Consider the following 20767-nt stretch of genomic DNA (forward strand, 5'->3'; position numbering starts at 1 on the left):
CCTTTACAATGATTAGAGTGTATTACACAAACTGAGAACTGATTAATTAGTCACATTTATTTTAGGTAATCATTGCTGTAACAAATCTCAAAACATTCCAATTATTCTTGAATCACTGTAATTCTTGATTCTTTTCAAAAAACAATTTCAAAATTCTCTAAAAACTGGATATCTATTGTTTCTTTCATATTCAATTTGATTGAACAAAAATTCTTTACTTATTTTGTCAATTTGGTCTTGAGAGAATAGATTAACTCCAGGAATAAAATAATTCTTAAGTTGTTCTTTCCTGAGGCACTCAAGAAAGTATGCCACACAGTTATCAAAGCAGAGTTCCAGGTCTTTGGAATGCCACTGACTGTCATGTGGGTACATGGTACAGATGTGAAGGAAGGCAGTTTTCATATGATAAGAACAGAATTTATCCAGTTCTTTCTGGTCTTCAAACTTCTTTTTCAGCTGTTCTAAAAGGTATTTCATTAGCTTTAAACAATCTTTCCTGTTGAATTAAAAAAAAATTTTTTTACTTATTTACAACCTGCCTCATTCCACAAAGGACTTTAGGCATCTTATAGGAAAATCATATTTAAACAATAAAGAAATATAATAACATAAATATAATTATAGTCAACCTAAACCCTGACTATATTTTCAAATATATGTTTGGAAGTGTCAAAAACACATTCTTCTCTCTTCCCCATTCCTAGCTTAAACATTTTGTTCTATCAGAATTACTTCAACTACATAAAACTGAAAGATATTTATATTATTCATCCAATTATTCAGTACCTATGAGACAGGAGGCACTCAGTTTCCCTGGGCTCAGTCTCAGGACACACCTCTAGTTTTCAATCCATTCTCCAGTCTCAGTCCCTTCCTCTAGATCCTCCCCTAGAGGAAAGCTACTGTTACCAAGTTAGACCTATTTTCAGCACCAACACAGGAAAATGAGACCACAAGGGGCTGGCTTATGCAAATCCAGTGGCTGGGCATGCTCAGTATAGAAGGGTTATATACCTGGTAGTTGAATGACCTTCCACTAGAGGTGGTAGAGAGCACAGAATATTCTTCAATATGCCTGGTGCATGTGACAGGGTTTGACCAATGAACATGCTCCAAGGGATCAACTGCGCATGTTGCAAAGACTATGTTACATAACTGGGAACCACCCCCTAACTGAATATTCATTAGATAGCAAAACTATAAAAACCAAATCCCAGCAGAAGGCAGGGCTGTTGTTCACTCTCCTGGCTCCAGTCCACATTCTGCCTGTGGAGTGTGTATTTATTTCTTTTCGTATCACACTTAGTTTCAGCAAGCAGTGCCAGTCTGCACTCCGTACTAAACTTTAAGTATGTATTTCTTACTCGTGTGTTAAACTTGGTGTGGGCACCACTCAGTCTCAAGCTATGCGGCACCCTCTCTGTGAAATCTGTATCTCTTATTCATTATATTAAACCTGTTCTCATTTTCTACAATAAGCCTGCTCTTGAATTCTTTCCTGTCGCAGAGTCAAGAACCTGGTAAGAGGACAGGGTGGGTTGAGGCTGACATAGGGCCCTCTGGACCCTACCTCTGACATCACCTACAAAAATCTTGTTTTAATTTTTACAAAATTATTTTACTCTATTGCACTCCAAATATTTACATTATTTATCCTGTTATTTAGTACTTGGAAAACATTAATGTTTATAAAATTACTTAGCCTTACCAGCAATATATTTTTCTTAATGCTGGCTTCAAAGCCTGCGTATGAAGCCTTGAACCTCTGTGCCTACATGTTGGGCATTCTTGTTTCGACTTTTAAGCTTTTGTGACCATTATACCGGTCAACTTTAGAAACTCAAATGAAAAATTTCTCAGTTCTTTGTGGTGTATATGTGACTAGAAAAATAATTATCCTCTTTGTGCTATTTCAAGTTAAGCCAGTCAGTCCCTAGCCTTCAAGGCAGCCAGATCACCCCAAAGCAAGCATCAGTAACCAATAAGAGTGATCCTTTGGCCTCCTGCCATTACATCACATTAATATTCATTACTTTTTAAAAAATATTCATTATCTTTAAGCAAGCAGGATATTAAGACACATCAAACTGTCATAGCTAGTGTTCATACCGTCTCACTCTGTCCTACTCATACATCTATCTTATCCTGGGCTCAGGACTACAACTCCCTGACCTTGCCTTCTAACACACTCTTTCTTTGGTCCCTTGGATCTAGCTTCTCTGGTTTCACACACTGTCCGCAGGTCAACCCAGACCTGCCCTGCCCCGAGGACCAACACTGCAATGATCACCTTCGGTTTTAAGCTATGACATCAATAAAGAATGAAACACACCATAAATAATGTGCCATTTAGCAAAATAAGGACATTACCTGCAACATTTCACTCCATCCGTTTCACAGCATGTTTTAGATTCTCCATGACTGAACAAAATGTGCTTTTCAATGTGAGAAAAGGACAGCCGCCATGTTTCTTCTTAATTTCAAAAACAGAAATAGAAAAACACTTTACCCAAAGCATCCATATCTACACAATATAATATTTAAGTCATTCCCTTCATCAAAATATCACTCTGAAAAAATTCTAGGAAGAAATAGACCAAAAGTAGTGAATAGATAAATAATGTAATTACACACTAAAATAAGAGCTTTAAAGCAAAAAATGGGTCTAGATGGAAAATAAACATGGGGGGCCGAGCCCGTGGCGCACTCGGGAGAGTGCGGCGCTGGGAGCGCAGTGACGCTCCCGCCGCGGGTTCGGATCCTATATAGGGATGGCCGGTGCACTCACTGGCTGAGTGCCGGTCACGAAAAAACGACAAAAAAAAAAAAAAAAAAGAAAAGAAACATGGGAAGGTGAGAGGGGAGGTCAGAGCTTTAATACAGTTAGCCATAGTAAGATGTATTACCTTCTATAAACGTATCACTAAACTCAGTTTAATATTTTGTTTCAATAATAATTTGAATCAATTGACTCCATTTTTTTGTACCATCCTTGCAAGTTTTGGTATTAATACAAATGAATTGTGGAATGTTGCCCTTCTTTCTATTCTTTGTGAGAGTCTGTGTAAGAATAGAATGGTTTCTCCCAAAGTCTTACTACAGCTAGTTCTTTTAAGCTCTGATCATCCTCTTACCAAGCTGTTTTTATACTGGTCATGCATAATTGGCTTATAATTAAAAAATCAACCAATATAATCTGTCACATTAACAGAATAGAGTAGAAAGGCCAGCCCATGGCTCACTTGGGAGAGTGTAGTGCTGATAACACCAAGGCCACGGGTTTGGATCCCTATATAGGGATGGCCGGTTAGCTCACTTGGGAGAGTGTGGTGCTGACAACACCAAGTCAAGGGTTAAGATCCCCTTACTGGTCATATTTAAAAAAAACAAACAAAAAAAACAGAATAGAGCAGAAACATCATATGATCATCTCAATAGTTGCAGAAGACGCAGCTAATAAAATTCTACATTAATTACTCTTTACAAAAAAAAAAAAAAAACCTCTCAGCAATTTAAGTCTAGATGGGAATTTGAGCTGACAAAAGATAGATTTTTTTTTAAAACTATAGCAACATCATAATATAATGTAAAAAGCTGAAAGTTTTCCACTTGAAATCAGGAAGAAGGTACAATGTCTGCTATTCCCATTTCTGTTCAACATGTACTGGATGTCCCAGGAAGCACAGTAAGGGAAGGAAAAACAGGATTACAGCACTGGAAAGGGAGACACGAAGCTATCATCATTGATAGATGATATAATTGCACATGTAGAAAATACAAAAGAATTTACTAATAAATTCACAAAATTCATTAAAAGAGTGCCAAGACTATGGATACAAAAATCAAATGTATTTTGACACATGGCAACAAACAAAAAATAAAATTTTAAAGAAGATGCTATTCATAATAGCATCAAAAATGTCAATTACCCTCTAAATGCAACTACCAATGAAAAAAAGAAGAAAGTGGAACATGCTAAATGACACTACTGAAATGCAGTCTGCAAAATCCTCTCTGCAGGAAACCCTACAGGACAGATGACCTGTTTTTCAATGAGTAAACTGAAAAGGAAAAAAAAAAAAGGATGAAAGAGGAAACTCTAAGTTAAAAGGGATTTAACAGACATATCAACCATTCACAATGTGTGGACCTTATTTGGATCCTGATCAAACAGGCAAGTTGAAAAAAAAGCATGACACTTACAGACAAGTGGAAATTTAAACACTGACTAGATGTTGGATAATGTTAAGGAATTATTATTTATTTTAGGTGTACTAATTGTATTTTTAAGTTCTATTCTTTAGAGATACATACTGAAATATGTAGAGATGAGATGAAATGTCTTGTGTTTGCCTCAAAATAACAAGGAAGAGAGGGAAGTGAGTACAGATGTAGATAAGCAAGATTGTCCACACACACACACACACACACACAAAAAAAAAAGAGTTCGTGGAAGGTGGGATGGTCAGTTAGCTCAGTTGGTTAGAGCTCAGCCTTACAACACCAAGGTCACAGATTTGGATTTCTGTACTGTCAGCCAACAAAAAAAAAAAAAAAAAAAGATGGCCACAAGTTGATGATTGTTGAAACTGGTGAGGGGTATGTGGGAGTTCAAGATATTCAGTCTACTCTTTTATTGGTTTTAAATATATCATGATAAAAAGTTTAAAAATAGATTGTCTATAAGTACATCTAACAAAAGATACACAAGACCTCTGCAGAGAAAACTCTAATACTTCATTAAGAAGTATTAGAGATCTTCAGGAGAGTGTGGTGCTGATAACACCAAGGCCACGGGTTCGGATCCCATATAGGGATGGCCCGTTAGCTCACTGGGTGAGCGTGGTGCTGACAACACCAAGTCAAGGGTTAAGATCCCCTTACTGGTCATCTTTAAAAAAAAAAAAAAAAAAGTATTAGAGATCTAAATAAGGGGAGATGTGCACTTGTACATAGATTGAAAGACTCAATATTGTTAACACAACAAGTCTCCCCCAAATTTATCTAGACATTCAATGTAATCTCAATTAAAATTCCAAAAAGTGTTTTTGTGGAGCTTGACAGGCTGATTCCAAAGTTTTTATGGAAATGCAAAAGGTCAAGAATATCTAAAACACCTTTGAAGAAGAACAAAGTGATAGAACTTGCCCTGTCAGATATTGAGACTGATTATAAAGTACATTATATACAAAAATATGGTACTAGTGGGAAAAAGATTTTAACAGGGGCCAGCCCGTGGCTCACTCAGGAGAGTGTGGTGCTGATACCACCAAGGCCACGGGTTCGGATCCCATATAGGGATGGCCTATTAGCTCACTGGGTGAGCATGGTGCTGACAACACCAAGCCAAGGATTAAGATCCCCTTACCGGTCATCTTTTTTAAAAAAAGATTTTAATGGGACAGAATAATGCAGGAATAGCTACACAATATGTGGGCAATGAATATATGGAAAAGATGGCAGTTGGCTAGGTATGCTCGTTGCTACTGTATAAATCAATTTATGACATTCCATTTCTGACATTTGGGAAAAGGCAAAACCATAAAGATGGTAAACAAATCAGTGGTTGCAAGAGATTTGGGGTGAGGAAAATTGAACTGGTGAAGCACAGGGGACTTCTTAGGGCAGTGAACCTATTATTAAGGGCAGATACAGATGACAATACTTTTGTCAAAACCAGTAGAACTTGGCTGTCTGGTTAGCTCCATCACACAGCCTTATAACACCAAGGTCAAAGGTTCAGATCCCTGTACCAGCCAGCCACCAGATAAATAAATAAAGCCAGTAGGACTTTACAGTACAAAGAGTGAACCCTAATGTATGCAGCTCTAAAAAAATAATTTAGAGGGTTAGAAGATTTGAGGAAATAATGCAGATTATAATAAGAGACTTGAACTGCATTACTAATGTGTGAAACAACCTGCCTGAAGTGGGTAGGGGAAGAAGGTGCTGACCTAGTTTCTTTGAAATTGAGTGGAGCCTGTAAGACTGAAGGTAAAAGGAACTGTACATAAGCACTGTCTCTAAATGATAATTGTTTCCCACAGGGGAATGGGTTTGCAACTCTGAAATGACTATACAGGTATACTGGAATTAAACAATTAAGTAAATGGACGGTTGATGGTGTGAGCCAATTTCTTCGCTATTGCAGTGGAAGTTGCAGAGACAACAGAATAATTCATGTATAACAACAGATACAGGTGGTTACATATAAAAATATATACATACAGAAATATTTATAGATATGTGTTTATTCATGGGTTAGTATATACACATATATTTCCTTCTACAAAGGCTGAGAGGGATGACACCCTAGTAGCAATGACCATCCCTAGCACCCAGATCTTGGTTCTCCAATAAAAGGACCCAGGACCCATTGGAGAAATGGCTGGTTCTAGGACGGCAGCAGGAAATGTACAAGATGATCGTGGAGGATCTTGCAGTGCTAGAAAGTAAGGAAACACTCCAACAAAAAGAAAAGCAGAGGGGGATATGTCAAAAAGATATAGGAGCCAATTGAAAGAGCTCTTAATGGCTAAAGCTGGAACAATTTAAGCAACAAAATAAAGTGGTATTAGATTATAGCCCAAAGTATAAAATCAGTACCCCTGAGTCCATACTGATATAAGCAAATAAATAAATAAATAAATAAAAGGGGGAGAAGAGACAAATCTTCCATGTAGAAGAATTCCAAATGATTTATGTAAATACTCTCCACTCCCAAAGAGGTGGAGCATAACTCTCCACTCCTTAAGTGTGAGCTGTGCATAGTGACTTCCTTCCAAATGGGACAGTATGAAAAGGGGAAAAAAGAGTTAACTAAACAGTGGAGAAACCTGACAAACACTACCTCAGCTGGGTGTTAACATCAACAGTGCTAACTCATGTTCATGGCATGTACCCTTGATATGATGTGATGAGGATGGTACTTTATCTCTGTGACCTTTCTCCCCAAAACCCACAACTCCAGTGTAATCATATGAAAAACATCAGACAAACCCCAGCTAAGGGACATTCTACAAAATATCTGATCAGTATGCATCAAAACTGTCAAGATCATCAATTACAAAGAAAGACTAAGAAACTGTCACAGTCAAGAAGAGCTTAAAGAGACATGACAACTAAATGTAATGTAGGTTCTTGGATGAGATCCTGGAACAGAAAAAGGACATTAAGTAAAAACAAAGGAAATTTGGATAAAGTATGGACTTCAGTTAACAAGAGTGTATCAATATTGGTTCATTAATTGTGACAAAAGTATCATATTAATGCAAGTTATTAATAATAGGGTAATGGGTACAGAGTATTGGAATTCTGTACTATTTTTGCAATTTTTTTTGTGTAAATCTAAAACTTCCTAAAAAGGTTATTATAAAAAAAATACATTGAGATATCATTTCTCACTTTTTAGATTATTGGCAAAAATGCCAATTGGCCAAAAGTTTAATAAGTTCTGTCGATGAGACTGAGGGTAAAACAGGTACTGTGATACATTACTGTGAAAATGCAAATTGGTTCAATGCCTATGGCAGGGATTTTGGCAATATCTAGCAAAAGTACATATGCATTTACTCTTTGACCAGCTATATAAATAGACTGTCAAAAGGAATGGGTGGGTGTTCTCTCCATATAGAGCTATGGAGTGATATGCGCAGTATATTATATAGTGAAAAAAGTAAGGTATACATATTTTTTATATTACATGTATTATATATTATATATTTTTTAATAGAAGGGTAAACTAAAAACAATGAAAAGAGATTCCAGTTAGGGAAGGAGAGAAGAATGAGGAGAGGACACGAATGGAAAATATGTTTCTTTAAGTATACCTTCTTCTGTAGTTTTGACTTTGGAACCATACGAATGCTTTACAAATTTATGAAACAAAATCAAATCAAAATTTAAAAACCAATATGTAAAAACAGAAACCATAATGAAACAAGTGAATTTGACTGTGCTGAGTTGGAAGCTTAACTGCCTAGAGAAATTTTTTTCATGTAGGTTTAAAACCTAATATTCTGATCCCCATATTGGTCAGCCACCAATCAATCAATAAATAAAATTTAATACTTTGTCCTAATATTCTAAGAACAAAAAGAACTGAAAAAAATCATAAACTGTCTTTTATAATTATAGTTTTGGTAATAATATTGGTATTATTTTGAAACAAATAAAGAAATAGGTAGATTAAAAAACAAATTTGAACTTTTTAATTAAAAATCAATAGGTCTGTCTGGTTAGCTCAGTTGCTTAGATCATGGTGTTATAACACCAAGGTCAAGGGTTCAGATACCCATACAGGTCAGCCACCAAAAATACATATATATAGTTTGTTGAGACCATGAAATTTTTAGTAAAATATTTGGAAAGAGAAAAGCTAAAATAGATATGATAAGTGCCTCTAATGTAGTACAAGTATTTTCATTGGTAATAAGTCCCTCTGTTCAATCACCTGGATATACACACATATACACACAGGGTTTTGTCTGCATATAGATAACCTGGAATGATGGGAAATGAAGAACAGCCAAGGGTAACAGAGAGCAGAGGTGAAGCTGAGCACCCATCACCAGCTTCCACTTTCTTTCATCCCAAAGCAAGGATGTGAGGAACTACCCAAACACATAGGCCACAAGGCCACTGAAGGACTCTCTCATCTCTAAGCTGACTTGTCTTCCAGTCCTCCCCGAGGTAGTAGAGGGCCAGCAAGAGGGTGAGATGGGGTCCTGTTGAGATTCCTGTATCACACACAAGGAGGGTTTCTTGGGATAGCCATTCTAAAAATTGTTCAGGGGTGCATCCCCTCTTTGCAGAAAACTATATTCCTTTTGCAAAGACGTGGATGATGACATATATAATTCCCTCTTATAAACTACTTTTCTTGTAGAAAATGACGCCTATATGTATGTATGCAATATAACAAGTTATGATGTAGGTCCACAAAAATGCAAACCATTGAGGTAAACATGATTGACTATTTCAGGGCTTTTTTTTCAGCAACACTCATTTGTAACTTGGTTCACTTGTTTTGTGGTCTCTTCCAATTTCCCTGGAGTCTAGCAGTAGTAGGTGCCAAAAGTCCTATATAAACTTATACGGGAAAACAAAAATAATCAGCTCTTCTTTTTCTGCCACCTGAACAAAAATCACTATTCACTTTTAGCTGTAGATTCACTCAGTTTAGTTCTTGGAATTTGAGTGTTACCCAACAGCACAGCCTGCAAACCCATCCCCGTCGATGAGGCTGAGACACCAGCTGAAAAGGCAGATCTAGCCACCATACCCAACTGCAGCGCAGCTGGAAAGGTTCTTTAGTTGCATGGGAGCAGTGGAGTGAGAAAATGAAGGAAAGAGAGAAATCTGGCTGAGAATGAGAGTCTAGGCTCTGATGATTATGTTAATAACAACATATAACTGCCATGACCTGAACTAGGGATGTTATCTGCATTCTCATTTTTATCTTCCCAGAATCTTCCAAGGAGCTTTGATTTACCCAGTGTACAGATGAGCAAACAAGTTTAGAGAGGCTTCACAACTAGCCCAAGATCACATAGCTAGCAAGAGAAGAAGCCTCAGGATTCTGAACCAGGAAGTCTCACTCCAAGGCCAGTACTAACTTTCTTTATTAAAAAAAAAAAGAAAAGATGAAATTCAAATACAGTCACTAGATATTTAAAGGTGAGTATTTGCTTTTACTACGACAACTATGCCCTTTTCAATTCCCTCTCACCAAACTCCCACCTTGCAGCCTATTTAGCATGATGGCTCTTGAAATGTCAACAGCATTGGCTGGCTGTTGATCTTATACTGGCCCAGCATATAACAACTCTTTTAGGTCTTGAAATTAACTTTCACATTTAAAATACCTTGAAAACCATTTCCTTCTTTTGCATGCTTGGGTACAAGGTAAAATGGCTGTCGTCTTAGATCATTCCTAACTTTTGTTCCAAGCCAGTTATTGATGGGCAGGCCTTCTCGGGTGCTAGCAGGCCAGCTGCTTTTTGACTCCAAAGCCAGGATTAAATCCACAGATATTTCTTCAGGTTTTCTAATAAGAAGTGTTACAGCAGGACTCCCTCTTTTCTTTCTCTCCATACTGACAGCTGCATCTGTTTAAACATATAAAAGGGAAGAAAGGGGTTTATCAGATTCAATTTTCTCTGGAAATGTGGGAGAAATAATGTAACTATAATTGAAGATCTGTGAAGTACTAAGTATAAGGTGAACATTAGTTCTAAAATGGAAATTGGCCCTGCAACACAAAGTGTTTTACTCATTTAACAGATATTTATTGATACCTACCATGGGGAGGCATTGTCAAGATTCCGTCTACTGTATGTGATGAGGGGCTCCTGAAGACTTTTGGCTTTGGGAGTGCTGTGATTAAATTTTCATTTAGAATTATGGATGGCAGCTTGAATGGAAGCCTGGAGAAGAGGCCAGACGAGCAGCAGGGAGGAGAAGCCAGTGAGAAGGACCACAGAAACAACCCGGCACCAAGGCAGTGAGCGTCAAGACACGGGGAGAAGAAGCGACAGCAATTAAAGAGATCCAAACGCACAGAACCTATAGATGGAGTGAGTGTGTGCGGGGAGGAGGGAGGCAGAAGCCTGGGAAATGGTTGATGTTGATTCTATTCCCCAAAATAGAAAAAGCAGGAGGAAGAAAGATTGGGCCAAGTGGAACTTCGCTTTAGACACAATGAGCTCTAGGTGCCTGTGCCGGACACAAAAGTGGAGTTGGGAGTGTATGGGCAGTAAAGACTACTCCCGGAGAAGATTTCTGGGAGGGACCACAATGAGGGAGTGAAGCAAAAAGGAGAAAATGCTAGAGAAATCCGCAAACCTGCCCACCTCTTACCCATTGTATCCTTCTCTCCTGTTATCACTGAGGGAGTGTCCTTCTACCATTCAAAGCACCCCTGCCCCACATGTGGTCTCTGGATCCCTTTCCTCTGACCTCCATGAGCACTTTGCTCTTCGATTATTTCCATCTCTCCCTCTCTACTGGATCATTCTTATATGCATACAAAGAGTTAGAGTGCCTTCCACTTTAAAATACAAGGGCTCTTTAAAAAATTCATGGAAAAATAGAATTAAAAGATAATAGGAATCTTTCCATGAATTTTTGAAGTACCCTCGTATACCTCTCCCTTGACTTTATATCTTCTTCCTCCCCACACTCACCCATCTTTCTGCTTCCTTCCCAGCCCAAACTTTCTAGAATTGCCTACACATGCTATCTCTTCTGCTTCCCTGACCTTTCACTGTTTTGTGTCCATCACCCCACTGAAAAGGCTCTTGTCAAAGTCACCAACAAGCTACAAAACCAAAGACCAAATCCAGTGGTTTTCTGGATGTCAGTAGCATTCTAAACACTGATCACCCCTTCTGCAAAACACTCATTCTCTTCTCCCCAACCTCTAATGATATCCTCTTCTTACTACTCTACTTAACATTGCACTTCCACCCCCATTCCCAGCTGATCCCTCTCATTTTGCCATACTTTTTCACCATAGAACTTAGTACTTTCCAGTATACAAGAAATTATTTTTTCCAGTTTTTATTAATTGCATGTTTGTGCTTGCAAGTTTATAAGGTACAGAAGGGTAGAGGTCTTCATCTATTTGTTTACTAACATATCCTAAACACCTAGAGCACCTGCACATTAGAGAATCAATAAATATCGATTAAATTAATGAATAAATAATTCTATACTCTGCCTACGTGATCTTACCCATTCCCAGAACCACCTAAATGTGATGATTTCCAAATGTTTACTTGCAGCCCAAATGTATCCTCTGCACTCCAAACCCATATCCAACCACATACTTGACACATCCACACATCCACTTTGATGTATCACAGGAATCTCTAACCCAACATATCCAAATCCAAAATCTTAATTCATAACCCAAAATATGTTTTTCCTCAGTCCTTCCCATCTCAGAGAATGGCACAATCAATCCACCAAAATGCTCAATCCAGAAAGTTGGAAGCCATTTTAATCCAATTCTCTCTCTCATCCCTTACATTTAATCCAGACACAAACACTGCTACCGCTTGGATCTGCTTCTCTCCATCCCCAGGACCCCACCTTACCCCATCTAAGCCACAAAGGAACACAGTATGTTCCTTTCTAATCTCCCTACTTGTCTTCTTATATCTTCTCCATAGAAATCAGAGTAAACTTTCAGAAATACAAAGCTAGGGCTGAGTGGTTAGCTCACTTGACTAGAGCATGGTGCTGTAACACCAAGGTCACGGGTTCAGATCCCCATACTGGCCAGTCACCAAAAAGAAAAATAAATAATAAATAAATATACAAAGCTAAACTCCTTTCCAGAATCTACAAGTCCTTATGGAATCTGGCCTCTGGCCATCTATTCAACTTCATTTCATGTCACTCTTCCCTTTGTCCACTTTGGCCTCTTTTTGTCCCCTGAGCTTGCCGAGCTTTCTGCCTCAGAGCTGTGCTCTACCACTGGGATTGCTATCACTTCTCCCAGTTCATTCCCTTTAGAGCACTTGCTGCAATTGTGTTGTATGTTATTTACATTCTGTCCCTCCACTAGATTAAGGGCTTCAAGTGGGGAATTCCACTGCTTTTATCCAGGCACATATACTGGTGATACAGGCAGAAGTTCAGTGAATATTCAATGAAGACCGAAACAGAGCCAATCAACATTTAGGAAGAATACCAAGAAGATGCAGCAGACTAAAACTAACAGCAAAGGGCTGTTTCTAGAAGGAGGCAGTAATGAATAGTCTGCTGCAGGGAAGTCAAGAAAGATCAGGAGAGGAGTGTACATTGGCAATTAGTAGGTAAGATTAGACCTTTAAGAATCAAAAGTCATACAGCATGAAGCTGATAACATCAAGGTCAAGGGTTCAAATCCCTGTACTGGCCAGCCACAAAAAAAAAAAAAAAAAAAAAATCAAAAAACCTTACCTTTGATGTTTTTTATTTCTTCCTTAATAATTTTCCTAAATTTTGACTGCATCTTAGAAGCAGATAATATTTCATTTTCTAAAAACTGATTCAGAGGATTTCCTTTGGGATTTCTTTTTAACTTCACAAAGTAATGAGCACCACTGTTGCAATATTCTTCTAGTTGAATTCTGGGGACTTCCAGTTTAAACATGACATCAAATTCATTAGGTGCAGAAAGCTAAGAAACAATAAAAATAGCACTGAGATGTTTGCTTGTGAATATTTTCCAAGCACCTGTAATTGTTTTTTCTTGAAATTTTCACTTAAAACCCTACTTTGTGAAGCAAGATTCTTAACATTTATACCCTCTGGAAGTAGGACTAGTAGAGCTGGGAGGATGTAGAAGAGTATTAACAGTTTTAGCTTGTAGGTTCTACACCCAATTTTTTTTTTTTTTAACATGAGCAAGCATTATTTTTATAATTAAAAGTAGTTTTAAATGACATAATGTAAGTTTTAAAAATCTATACCAATTTTTTTTCTGAGTTTAAAGTTTAATAAAATTTAAAACCTTTAGGATGTTATCTTTTATGTCACAAGATACACACTGCAGCCACCCTCCTGTTACAAAGGTTTCCAAAATGTGTGTAGTCATGTCGCAGCCAGTTGAGCAAGGGCTAGCTGTTTACAGCGGCTAGCCACCCAAGCTAGTGTGAGCTCCAGGTCATGCACTGCATTAGTGTCTCTGAATCACAGCATTTGTAGAAGCTCCAAAGTATTTTCTTTTCCATACTCACAATAAGAATAATTGTAACAATTATAATAAATATTTGTTTTTCCTGTGTTAAAAATGCCACAAGTCTTTCATTAGATAGGAGTATGCTTTAAGTACAGCTATTGGACTGCACTGTTCAATACAGTATGGAGTAGCCACACATGTCTATTGACCACGTGAAATGTAGCTAGTCCAAACTGAGATATACTGTGCTATGGACTGAATTGTGTCCCTTCCCAAAATTCACATGTTGAAGCCCTAACCCCTACTGTGACTGTATTTGGAGATAAGGCTTTTAGGAGGTAATAAAATTAAATAAGGTCATAAAGGTAGCATCCTAATCCAACAGGACTAGTGGCATTATAAGAAGAGGAAGAGAGAGTGAAATCTCTCTCTCCACCCACATGCACTAAGGAAAGGCCATGGGACACAGTGAGAAGGCCCTCTACTAACCAGGAAGAAGGCCCTCACCAAAACCGAACCACGCTGGCAACCTGATCTATGACTTCCAGCACCCAGAACTGTAAGAAAATAAACTTCTGTGGTTTAAGCTGCCCAATCTATAACATTTTGTTATGGCAGCCTATGCTGACTGAGCCATACTGGGAGGGTAAAACAAATACCTGGAGTGACATCAGTAGGAAGGGCAATGTAAGAGCCTCCAAAAAAACCCAAAAAAGAGCAAAAAATAAAAATAGAAAAAGAAAAAACAAAACAAAACACCTCCAAAACTCTGCTCTTCCATAAAGCAACAAGAACACAGGCAGATGTTTTCAGAACTTTTTCAGAATTTTAGAACTCTGTAAATTAACTAAAAGCTTGCAACAATACAACAAGAATTTATTAAAGAAAAACAGCTGAGGGCCGGCCTGTGGCTCACTTGGGGGAGCGTGGTGCTGACAACACCAAGTCAAGGGTTAAGATCCCCTTACCGGTCATCTTTTAAAAAACAAAACAAAACAAAAAACCCAACTGAATCCCCTTAAGAACAGTGACCTTTGTAGCATTCTAAATTGCCCTATTCCCATCTCCAGCATCACAGAAGCTTCCCTCCTTCCCACTCCCCATCGCTAACCCTCCAGCAAGGGAAGTCCCTATTCTAACACCATAGTAGGTTTGCTTGCTTGGGAATGTGATATAAACATTTAGTATGTACTCGCTTATATCTGATTTCTTTCATTCAACATTATGTTTGTAAGATTTGTCCATATTGTTGTGATTATTGGTAGTTTGTTCTTTTTCATCCTATGGAGTATTCCATTGAATTAATGGAATATACCAAAACACATTTACTCATTCAGTTTCCAGTTTTTAACGATTACGAATTATGCTGTTCTGATCATTCTTGTATATGCCTTTTGGCAGACATGACACTCATTTTCATTGTATATATGCCCAGAAGTGGAAGTGCTGGACCATAGGGTGGGCATATCTTTTACTTTAGAAGACACTGTCCATTTTCTAAAGAGGTAGTACCAATTTATCCTCCCATCATCAATTTGAGAGTTTCAGTTGCTCCATATCTTCTCTAATACTTGGAATTGTCAAGATTTGTTTTTTTGTTTTTTTTTTTAAAGATGACCAGTAAGGGGATCTTAACCATTGATTTGGTGTTGTCAGCACCACGCTCTCCCAAGTGAGCTAACTGGCCATCCCTATATAGGATCCAAATCTGTGGCCTTGGTGTTATCAGCACCGCACTCTCCCAAGTGAGCCATGGGCCGGCCCCTGTTTGTTTATTTTTTAAGTTTAGCCATTCTAGTGGACAGATGTGTGATAGAATCTCATCACAGTTTTAATTTGCATTGTCTTTATGATTAATGATACTGAGCACCTTTCATATGTTTATTGCTATTTGGATTGCATACTAACCTGTCTGTTCAAGCCTTTTACTAAATTTTAATTTGGTTTGTCTATCTTCTTACTGATTTGTATGAGTCCTTCGTCAAATATATATACTGTAAATATCTTCTTCCAGTCATGGCTTGTGTTTTCACTCTCAGTAATGTCTTTTGATAAACAGAAATTCTTAATTCTAATGAAGTCCAATTTATCTGTCATTTATAGTTAGCAATTTTAGTGTCCTTTTAAAGAAATACTTGTACATCCCAAGATTATAAACATATTTTTCTTGAAAGAAGCGTGACTATTTTACTTTTTACCTTTAGGTCTACATTATACTTCAAATTAATTTTTGTGTATGGTATGCGGTAGGAGGTCAAAATTCATTTTTTCCGATATGGGTATCCAATTGAGCCAGCACCACTTCTTGAAAAGACTATCCTTTCCCCCATTGAATTACATTGATGCATGTTTTGTATGCTGTATTGACTTATACATGTGGGTCTACTTCTGGACTTTCTATTCAATTGGCCTATTCGTCTATCATTGCACCAATACCACCTGTTTAATTAGGGTAGATTTACAGTAAATCTTGCTCTCTGGTAGGGTAAATCTTTCAACATTTTCTCCTTTTGAATTGCTTTGGTTGTTCTAAATCTTTTGCATTTCCATATCTTTTTTTTTTTCCTTATAAATCTTTTAATCAGCTTGTCAATTTAAACAAAAAACTGATGGGATTTTGACTGAGGTTGAACTGAATCTATAGATCAATTTGAGGAAAAGCGAACATGATTTAGCTTTCCATTATTTAATTTCTCTTCAAATTTACTCAGTAATATTTTGAAGTTTTGAACATCTTTAGTAGGATTTATTACTAAATATTTCATGTTTTTGCTGTCATTACAAATCACATTCTTATTTCATTTTTCACTTTTTTTTGCTAGTATATTGAAATATTTTGATCTTGCTTTACTGACTTTGTTTCCAGAAACCTTGATAATTCACCAATTATTTTATTATTATTTTGGGTTTGTACATAAACCCAATCAAGTCATCTGCACATAATAACAATTTTATTACTCCTTTTCAATCTTATGCTTTTTTTTTTTGCCTTGCTGCATTGGCTGTATGTATGTATTCTTTTGCTGTATGTATATCTTTTTTGTTCAATATTATTTTTTTATTCATTCATGTGGTTGCATTTTGCTGTTGCTTGTTCCTTTTCTTTACTAGTTAATATACTATTGCATAATACCATTACATTTAATTGATTCTATTATAACTTTTTCACTCAGTCCAACTATAGAAATAGTAAAGTGCATTAACACCTAGGACAGAAAGAACATTATGGACTGGCAATCCTACAGGGAATTTCTACAGGAAATTTTCCATATATTTTCAAGGTTTTTACCTGGAATTGGTAATATTACAATGAGAAAAGTAAAAAACAAAAAAAATCAAAGACAAAAATATATGAATGAGAAATGTCTCAATATGGAAGCACGTAAAAAAATTACTGAGATGTATATTTTGTCTATCCTTTTGCCAATTGTAAAGAGCTTGGAATCCAATTTTGAAATCCAAGGGTACACAGAACAGAAATCCAAGTTATGAAATCCTGTGTGTGCGTAAAAGAAGAAAACACATCAAAATGATAACAGTGAAGAAAATGAATAGGAGTAATATTGTTCTTCTATATGCTTTTCTGACTTTTCTATGGACATCAACATGAGAGAGGGGCAAATATGGTAGAGGCTGAGGAGGGGGGTTAAAGGGAAGGGATGCTGTTGGGACCTGGGAGCTGACAGGCAGTTGGTAAACTCTACATTGAACTCATATACCTTTTCAAATCGGTTAAAAAAATAATAATAATAAATAAATAAATAAATAAATAAATGTTTTACATAAAACAAATTTTATTGAATTTCTTCCCATCCACATGATTTTTAAAAGGAGAGTGGTTGTGATTGGAGACTGTTCTCTAAATGTCATATTGTTCTCTAGTTCTAAGTAGTAACTTTCTTTTTCATTTGGACCCTCCATATAATTACAGATACAAAGATGCATAATATTTGGCCTGCTCTCTTAAGAGTTTGTAATCCCAGGAATAATGGTTACCACTGGCTGGGAAGAGGAGAGCAAGGGGGAGGAGACAAGGTGGATTAAGGGGCGCAAAGTTACAGGCAGATAGGAAGAACAAATTCTGGTGTTATATGTTGATTTTAGCTAATAGTATATTGTATATTTCTAAATATGTAGAAAAGAGGACCTTGAATATAATCACCACAAGGAAAAGATAAGTGTTTTTTATTTTTTTGAAAGGTAAGTGTTTGGGTGATGAACATGCTATCTACCCTAAGTGAATTACTGTATAATACATGCATGTACTGAAACAACACACTATACCCCACAAATATGCACAATTTAGAAAAACTAACTTATAAAATAGGAAAAAAAGAGTTTATCATCCTAAAACCCTAAAACTAGAGTTTTACAATCATCCACTTTCTGGAAGAGAGCAGTTAGTTTAATAAAGCCAAATTGTAACTCAAATAAATTATGATTACTTAACAACGATATGCTATCAGTCTCTATTTCTGTTTGTGCTATATCGAAGATCTTTAACTCTTTAAAAGAAGTGCACAGACCAGCACTCTGAAAACTGACAGACTAGCCCAAAAACACAACCAAAGAAATCTGTCACTGACCAGGAACAAACTCCAGTCAGGAACCTGCTCCTGAACCTTCAGTTTATACTGAAATGATTATTTGAATGACTCAAACACCCACAGACAAATGGAGTTGTGTAATACATGCTTAAAACCAATTATTCGGATCAGTATTTGAGGAGTATGATTTTAAGTATCTGTAGGAGATTTTCTCCTAACTTTTTAAACATCACTCACTGTGAGCTTCCCGTGGAGAGGAACCAGCAGGGGTGAGGGTGCGGGGGAGATAGTGAAGATATTTTTTCTTAGGGAGTACTGATGTCTTCCTCCTAGGAAAAAGTCTCTTAGATATACTAATTTGTGGAATTTTTCACAGATCACTTCAAATTATCCATGTCAGAATTTAACTTGGGACCTCAGGTCAACACCACCAAAAGCAGCACTGTTAAACTCGAAACATGTCTTCTTGCAAGAATGAACCTATAAATTTGAATTCCCCCATAGCAGTGTCTTGAGAGCAGCTGGCAATCGACAAGCGTTTGGTTATGTATTGAAGGCATGAAAAACAAAACAAAACCAAAAAACAAACAAAAATATCTGTTGGTTGTGTGATCGTTGGATAAATAAACGAACGTTCGTTTTAATTAGAACTGTATCACACGCCACCGAAGAACGAAAGTCTGAGTTACTTCCGAAGAGAAGTGAGGGACCACGAGCCGGGAGAGGTGGGGTGGGGAGAGGGGGCGAGGGGGGCCAGGAGGGCCGGGGCAGGTGGGGAGGGGAGAGGGGGCGAGGGGGGCCGGGGCAGGAGGGGTGGGGAGAGGGGGCGAGGGGGGCCGGGGCAGGAGGGGTGGGGAGAAGGGGCGAGGAGGGCCGGGGCAGGAGGGGTGGGGAGAGGGGTCGAGGGGGGCCGGGGCAGGTGGGGTGGGGAGAGGGGTCCAGGGGGGCCGGGGCAGGAGGGGTGGGGAGAGGGGGCGAGGGGGGCCGGGGCAGGAGGGGTGGGGAGAAGGGGCGAGGAGGGCCGGGGCAGGAGGGGTGGGGAGAGGGGGCGAGGGGGGCCGGGACAGGTGGGGTGGGGAGAGGGGACGAGGGGGGCCGGGGCAGGTAGGGTGGGGAGAGGGGCGTGCGCCGACGCTGTGCAGCCCACCTTCACGTGCTCGTAGTAGCTCCCGGTGTTGAGCAGCGCGACGCCTTTGAACTCGGACTCGCGGTTCTGCAGTCTCCGCAACAGGTGGTCCACCACCCGGTTCACGACCTCGGCCGCCACCGAGATTTCCTGGCGTCTCAGCCTCAACTTCTCCAGCACCGTCCGGGGCTTCCAGCCGCTGGACGCCGCCTCCCCACGGCCGAGATCTGGGGTAAGTTCCGGCGGTCCGGGGCTGGGCACCGGCGTGGGCTGGGGTTTCCGCTCCGGAGCGAAGCGCTCGCCCCTATCGCCGCGAGATCCTGTCCTGGAAAGTGGGGGCCTCGGGACCGCGGGAGGCTCCAGCCACTTCGCGGGAACCGACTGTACCTCTGTCGGAGTCTGCTGTCCCTCCGCCGGGACGGCGCTGCCAGCCCCCGAAGGCTGCGCGTCCCGGGCGCGTAGTGATGGCCTCTTGGCCCGGGCCCCCGGCGCGCGGTCCTGCGGCCTCTCCTGAGGGTCCGGAGCGCTCTTCTTCTGCGGGGATCCCGATTCCCTGGGGGGGCCACCGGCCCTCGCGGTGGGCCGGGCGGCCTTGGGAGCAGCTCGAGATTCGGTGGGCTGCGTCAGGGGGCCCTTCGCACTTCGCACCGAAAGCTTAGGGGCGGAGGCTCCGGCCTTCGAAGCTGTCTGCGTCGCCTTTCCGCGCCGAGGGTCCATGGCTGGCGCTTTCTGCTCCCGGAAAGAAGAATCGACTTCGGGGGAAAAAGGCCGTGGGAGGAGGAACCAGCAGTAGCGGCTGGAAATGAAACTTAAAAATCTGGCGGGAGGGCCGGCCCGTGGCTCACTCGGGAGAGTACGGTGCTGATAACACCAAGGCCCCGGGTTCGGATCCCATATACGGATGGCCGGTTCGCTCACTGGCTGAGCGTGGTGCTCACAACACCAAGTCAAGGGTTAAGATCCCCCTACCAGTCATCTTTAAAAAAAAAAAAAAAAAAAAAAAAAAAAAAAAAAAAAAATCTGGCGGGAACGCAGCGTCTGCAGACTGGGAACAAGCAACCGCTGGGAGGGCACCGGGAGCCACGCCCTCGCCGGGAAGTGGCCGGGCCCTGCCTGCGGCTGTGCTCCGGAGACGCTGACTTAATCACTTTCAGTGCAAGTGGTGCGGATAGCTTGGGAACTGTACCTAACGTAACCAGAGGGATGCAGAAAACACTAGAGGACTTTCATGGACGAACGCATTTGTCTGCCTACGGCCCAAAATTATTTTGGGAAACAACATACCTTCTCGCACGTTTGAAGTTGACGGAGAAACTTTTTCAATGTAATTTTAAATAAGGGTATTTTTTAGTAATGAAAAATAGAAAATATTCGACTTTTACAAAATGGAATGAGATGAGGATTGGCTGTAATTGAGGT

At 39.4% G+C, this 20767-nt stretch overlaps 1 protein-coding gene across 1 annotated transcript; it reads right to left on the bottom strand.

The window, feature by feature from the left end:
• Nucleotides 1-147: 147 nt before the first annotated feature.
• Nucleotides 148-20065, bottom strand: CGAS (cyclic GMP-AMP synthase). The gene is made up of 5 exons (XM_063098456.1): nt 19370-20065; nt 12955-13174; nt 9870-10112; nt 2374-2476; nt 148-499 (listed from the first exon to the last, which is right to left on the bottom strand). Exons 1-5 carry the CDS (start codon nt 20063-20065, stop codon nt 148-150), a joined length of 1614 nt encoding a protein of 537 aa, XP_062954526.1.
• Between the last annotated feature and the right edge of the window lie 702 nt (nt 20066-20767).

Source organism: Cynocephalus volans, chromosome 5, assembly GCF_027409185.1.
Source record: "Cynocephalus volans isolate mCynVol1 chromosome 5, mCynVol1.pri, whole genome shotgun sequence".
NCBI lineage: Eukaryota > Metazoa > Chordata > Mammalia > Dermoptera > Cynocephalidae > Cynocephalus > Cynocephalus volans.

Coding starts and splice junctions, on each gene's coding strand:
- CGAS (XM_063098456.1), bottom strand. CDS start 20,065: ATGGACCCTCGGCGCGGAAAGGCGACGCAGACAGCTTCGAAGGCCGGA. Junction 10,113..12,954: donor AGAAATAAAAAACATCAAAG/GTAAGGTTTTTT, acceptor ATGTTTAAACAG/ATGCAGCTGTCAGTATGGAG. Junction 500..2,373: donor GATGGAGTGAAATGTTGCAG/GTAATGTCCTTA, acceptor TTAATTCAACAG/GAAAGATTGTTTAAAGCTAA.